This window comes from Pristis pectinata, chromosome 1 (genome assembly GCF_009764475.1).
Source record: "Pristis pectinata isolate sPriPec2 chromosome 1, sPriPec2.1.pri, whole genome shotgun sequence".
Classification (NCBI taxonomy): domain Eukaryota; kingdom Metazoa; phylum Chordata; class Chondrichthyes; order Rhinopristiformes; family Pristidae; genus Pristis; species Pristis pectinata.
The window spans coordinates 69,925,851-69,931,850 of NC_067405.1; the positions used below are offsets into that span (position 1 = coordinate 69,925,851).

General features: G+C 38.9%; 1 protein-coding gene across 1 annotated transcript in view; it reads left to right on the plus strand.

Annotated features, from left to right (window-relative positions):
- LOC127571283 (integrin beta-2-like) overlaps window positions 1-5,280 on the plus strand; it is a 51,768-nt gene extending 46,488 nt beyond the window's left edge. The window contains exons 12-14 of the mRNA XM_052017547.1: window positions 1,236-1,468; window positions 3,755-3,977; window positions 5,078-5,280. Of these exons, the coding sequence (XP_051873507.1) occupies window positions 1,236-1,468; window positions 3,755-3,977; window positions 5,078-5,151 (530 nt within the window). The 3' untranslated portion in view covers window positions 5,152-5,280. The remainder of the gene's footprint in view (window positions 1-1,235; window positions 1,469-3,754; window positions 3,978-5,077) is intronic.
- Window positions 5,281-6,000: the final 720 nt, after the last annotated feature.

Below are 6,000 nucleotides of genomic sequence, written 5' to 3' on the forward strand. Positions count from 1 at the left end.
TCCCCCTCCTTCAGTGAGTGTGTTAACATCAAGCATAGTTGCTTTGCCTACTTTGTTCCTTTACTTTCCCTCAGAAGTTCAAAGCTAGAACTCCTCAGTCTCATACCTCCAAAAAATGAACTGTTTTAAGATCTAAGCATCATTGCCAGATCACACTTTGATTTCTACAATATTCTGGACACTTAAATATTTTTTTAAATAAAAAGTAAATGAAGTGAATGGGTCCTGTGATCCTGGGATCCATTGTTACTTCAACTTTTATTCCTTTGTGTAGCTGTTTTGGTGTTTTGTTGCTGTTCTGATTGGTCTCAGTGAAACACAAGTCAGGTTTGAAATGTAAATGTTTTGGAAGGTACACCATGGACTTCCTTTCAGTATGTTGGTCATGCAAAGTGTTGCAAAGCAAGATCTGAAAGCTCATCAGTAAGGACCAATATTTGCCCCTTTAACAAAGTGTGGAGAATACAGATTTTACGCAAGCTGTTGGTACCATCTAAGAGAGGGTGATAATTGCTTGTTGATCAAATCTTGTGTGTCTGGAGAAGATGTGAATAGTGAAAGGTGAATGAGAAAAGCACACAGAGATGAATGAGGAAAGTGGAGAGAAAATATTGGAACTTTGAAACTAAGAACACAGTAGGTGCTGGAAATGTGTAATAATAGAGAATGCTGTTGCCTAACTACAAACTAGTCAGGTAACATCACTCTCTCTCGAGAAATATCTTTTGAGAGAAAAACTGATTTAAAGTTGGGTGTTGATGACCTTGCATCAGAAAGGGCAGTTCTGATATAAACAAGAAAGGCCAGTTACCTGAAATCATTGAATTCCATGTTAGGTCCTGAATTTTGTTTCTCTCTCCAAAACTTTTGAGTATTTCCAGTATTTTCTGTTTTAATATAGCATTGGTGATCAGATTTGCATTAATCAATTTCTGTTAATTTATTTTGGGGGAATGGCAAAAGGAAAAACATTAGACAAAGTTCAAAATATCTGTTGCTTTACATAGAAAGCATGATGGAAATAATGTAATTGTCATGCTGTATTTACTTTGTGCCTTGCCACATTGTCAGATCATCCCAAGTAATGGACAACCGATGGATTACTTTTGAGATCCAGTCATTGGTTGTGTGGGCAATGAAAGGGGTTGGACAGTGGATGGCTTTTGCCATTTACTCTTTATTACTGTGCATGCTAATGTGATTGCAAGAGCTGAGTTTGTTATTCCTCTTGCTAGTTGTGTTGAGGATTGGACTGGCAAGTTTTGCGATTGTGACGTTGGTAAACGCTCCACTCAAGAAATGGATGCACTATGTCGTAGAGATAATACATCGACCACCTGCAGCAACCAGGGAGACTGTGTTTGTGGTGCATGTTTCTGCCATACTCATCCCAACAAAAAAATTTATGGCAAGTACTGTGAATGTGATGACCAGAACTGTGAGCGAAACCTGGGTAAACTGTGTGCTGGTGAGTATTTCTTTGATGACATGTTTCTTCCTTAACATGATTAGTTTATTTACAGAATCTTCCTTATATGGAACTGACCTTTATGTCTCTAACTTAATTGTCAAAGCAAAGCTGTATCATCCTCTGTGATTTGCTGACTCACAATATTACAAAACTATATAAGCTTTAAATTCAGAAAGTCTGGCATGCAGTTTGGCATCCCTGCCGAATGGGAGTGATACCATGTTTGGCTGATGGGAGATGAAGGGACTGTTTGGAAACACTGATTTTTGCCTTGACCATCAATGAAATGCTCTTTGGATTGAGTTGCTCCCTGTGACTAGAGTCTCCTGACTGTAGTTTGTCTTAGAACTAAAAGAGGTGCTGACAGATTACATTCATAAATCTTAGAATCTCACAATGACAGGAACAATACAACAAACATATTGTTGGAGTTTGCTAACATGATGCGTATTTTTAACAATAAAGATAGAACATATGCAGGGGATGATAGAGCAGTCAGTTAAAATCAGTAGGGAGAAAAATAATAGAATTCCTACTGAAGGAGAAAGTAGGAAAGTATCCAGAAACAGAGTGGAACAGTGGTGCAGCCAAAGGAGCTGCTGCCTCACAGCTACGGTGACCTGGGTTCAATCCCGATCACCAGATCTGTCTGGAGTTTGCACATTCTCCCCATGACCTTGTCAGTTTCTTTCAGGTGCTCCAGTTTCCACCCACATCCCAAAGATGTATAGGTTGGTCAGTTAATTAGCCACTGCAAATTGCCCTTAGAGTGTAGATGAGTGGCAGAATTCAGGGGGGACTGATGGGAATGTGTGGAGAGTGAAAAAAATAGATTAGTGTAAATGGGTGCTCGATGGTGGGCACAGATTTGTGGGCCCAAGGGCCAATTTTCTTGCTGTATGACTATATAAACCAAAAACAACAATACTAATAATCATAATAATAATAAATAATGATCTACATAAATTTCAAAAGAGAATGCCTTGCTTGACCATTATCCCTTTGAAGAGATAATAGAGAGTTGATGTAATCTGGATTTACAAAAGGCCATTGATTAGATGTCACAGAATAAATAATGAATAAGGCTGGAGAATGCAGACCGGGGACCAATAGAAGTAAGCGTAGCTGACTGCCTGCAAGAGTGGCAAACGGGAAGTGGAGTGCCATAAGGATCAATGTTGGAACCATAATTACTCAATTTTTATTATACTGGTTCTTCACAGTGATCAGGATTGAACCTGAGTCACTGTAGCTGTAAGGCAGCAACTCTACTAGCTGCACCACTGTTCCACTACATTTAAGTAATCAATTTTATTTTTCTCACTACTAATTTTAACTGACCGCTCTATCATCCTCTGAATATGTTCTATCTTCATTGCTAAAAGTAAATATCATGTTAGAGAAACTCTATGTAATCAAAAACAGGATTTCAATTTTGCAAGTGACACCAAATTGAAGGGATAATTTATACTGCCATATTAACAAACTTAGAATGTACGATTGCTAGATAAATTTCAACAGATGTGATAAGAAAAATAAAGAAGTTGTATACTATTGGAGAAATAAGGATCTATGTGAGTTCAAAGTGTTAAGAGTACAAAAACACAAATATATCAAGTAGCCACAAAGGACAAAGTTATAAAAACATCCCAAACACTAGGGTTATTTTTAAAAGAAGAGAATTGAAATCTAAAAAAAGTTACTTGAAATTATCTTGTGTTCAATTCTCGTCATCATATTATAAAAAGACACAGACGCAATGGGAGGGGACACAAAAAAGATTTACAAGGATAGTACTAGATATGTGAGGTTACTCTCAGCAGGAAGGAATGAATAGGCTGGATGGCTTTTCTTTTGAAAAGGTAAGACTGTGGGGTGACCCAATGGAGTTTTTAAACTTATGAGAATAGATAGAGCAGGAGTTCCAGCTGTTTGGAAGAGCAAAATTAGAAGCCACCAGTAAAAAAAAGTATTATTCAAGAAATCAAACAGTGAACTTGGAGAAGAGTGAGAATGTGGATCTTGCTACCATGGAGAATGGTTGAGGTGAGCAGTTCTTGATAAGCACATGAGGAACATAATTACAGTGATAGATAAAGAGAACAGGAAGCTTGATTTGGACAGAATGGGTAGTTTATTTTTAAATAGTGCATCCCATGTAAAACCCTGTATAAATACAATCTGTATTACAGAGTCCAGGTATAATGATAAGTATAATCATGTAGGTGTTTATAAAGATACAACCATGATTATTTACTTTTTACCCTTGATGTTAACTTTCAGGACATGGAAAGTGTGATTGCGGAATATGTCTATGTGATCCAGGATTTGATGGAACTGCCTGTGAGTGTGCAAAAGCTCTCGAGCAATGTAAACAGACCCAAGGTAGTCAAATCTGCAGTGGAAGAGGAAACTGCACCTGTAATCAGTGCATATGCAATGCAGGTTATCAACCTCCATATTGCAAAGAATGCCCAGGATGTCCATCTCCGTGCCCAGCCCATGTGTAAGTTCCTATCTGCTATTGGTACATTTAGAAATCACAGCTTAATCTTATCATAGCCTACAGCATGGAGGAATATAAACAAGTGACTTAGCGGCAGGACTAGCCATTCTTTGAGAGTTAGACTAACAATAGGCCACCACAGTGGCACAGCGAGTAGAGCCATCACCTCACAGTTCCTATGGCCTGGGTTCAATTGTGACCTCTGGTGCCTCCGAGCTACATCGTTGATCCCTTCCCCTCAAGTCTTTGCTGGTACAATGCCTCAATAGCAGAAATATAATAAAGCAAATAGGACCAAAAAGTTTTGGTGGTTGAAGTACTTCAGGCCAAAAAGAGGCACACTGTGGCAGGACAATGGTGCATCTAGTCGAGCTGCTGCCTCACAGAACTAGAGACCTTGGGTGCTGTCAGTGTGGAGTTTGCATGTTCTCCCTTGGACTGCATGGGTTTCCTCCAGATGCTCCTGTTTCCTCCCAAATGTGGGTTGGTACGTTCGGTAGCCATAGTAAATTTCCCCGTGTATAGGTGACTGGCAGAATCTGGGGTAGTTGATGAGAATGTGGGGAGAATAAAAAAAATGGGATTAATGTAGGATTAATGTAAATGGGTGGTTTATGATTGGTGAAGGCTTGACGGGCTGAAGGATGTGTTTCTTCCTTCAGTCCCTCGGCAGCACAGTAGTGTAGCAGTTAGCATAACGCTATTACAGCGCCAGCAACCTGGGTTCAATTCCGGCCGCTGTCTGTAAGGAGTTTGTACATTCTCGCCACGTGTCTGCGTGGGTTTCCTCCGGGTGCTCCGGTTTTCTTCCACATTCCACAGACGTACGGGTTAGGAAGTTGTGGGCATGCTATATTGGCGCCGGAAGCGTGGAGACACTTGCGGGCTGCCCCCAGAACACTCTACGCAACAGGTGCATTTCACTGTGTGTTTTGATGTACATGTGACTAATAAAGATATCTTATCTTATCCATGTTGTGTCTCTCAATGACTCTATGTTCCTTATCCACTATCTTGCGTGATGATAGTAGAATGTGTAGTACAGTATTTCAAAGAACGTAGTTCTGTGACCTCTGTATTTCACTTATTATTTAAAACAGACATTGTATCGAATGCCTTGGATTTTCAAGTGGTCCATTTGCAAAAAACTGCACTGAATCCTGTCCGAATATAAAACACACCAAAGTGGATGAACTAAAAGAGCAGAACATTTGTAAAGAGAAGGACTCGGAGAACTGCTGGATAAATTTCGTCATGAAGGAATTAGATGGAGTTGCAAACTATCAAGTGACTATCCTGAGTAAAAAAGGTTTGCCTAAATATTTTTGTTTAAGCAAACAGAGTCATATACACAGAAGTGCTTAGCATTACAAGATGTTGGTTTCATTTTTGTTTGTTTTTAAACTAACATATGACAACTATTTTAATATTCATGATCAAGACACAGGTAACATTGGCAAGGCTAATAATTATTTTACTTCCCTTATTGGCCTCCTTGAACATCTGTATTTATTGGACCATACAGAAATTTTGATCATCAGTCTGTTGAAGTATTAAATAGGTTGAAATATAGCACGTCAAGTGGTTCCAGATTCAACCCCTGATGAATAAATACATCTGTTTTCATTCAATTTATGTAGGCTTTAATCAAGCTTTAAACTTTTCCTGCTCTTAAACATTCTTGGGCGACATTTCAGTCAAGAATAGTAGCAGTGTTGGAAGTATGCCATATTTTTGTGTGTGTTTGAGCACCCTTGATTTATATGATGAATTAGTGATAATCCTGCAAGAAATAGGGAAACCTGGGCTAATGATTGGGAAGGGTGACATCACATCTCACTGGTCAATTTAAATTAATTAAATGAATTTACAATAATATCCCAGTATTAGTTTTGGTGACTGTGAAACTTCCAGGTTGCTGCACTTTTTGTTTAAACCACTATGTCCTTTGGGGAAGGAAACAAGCCATTCTTTACTGCTCTGGCCAAAATAACCAGACCACAGCAATGCAGTTGACCTCTGA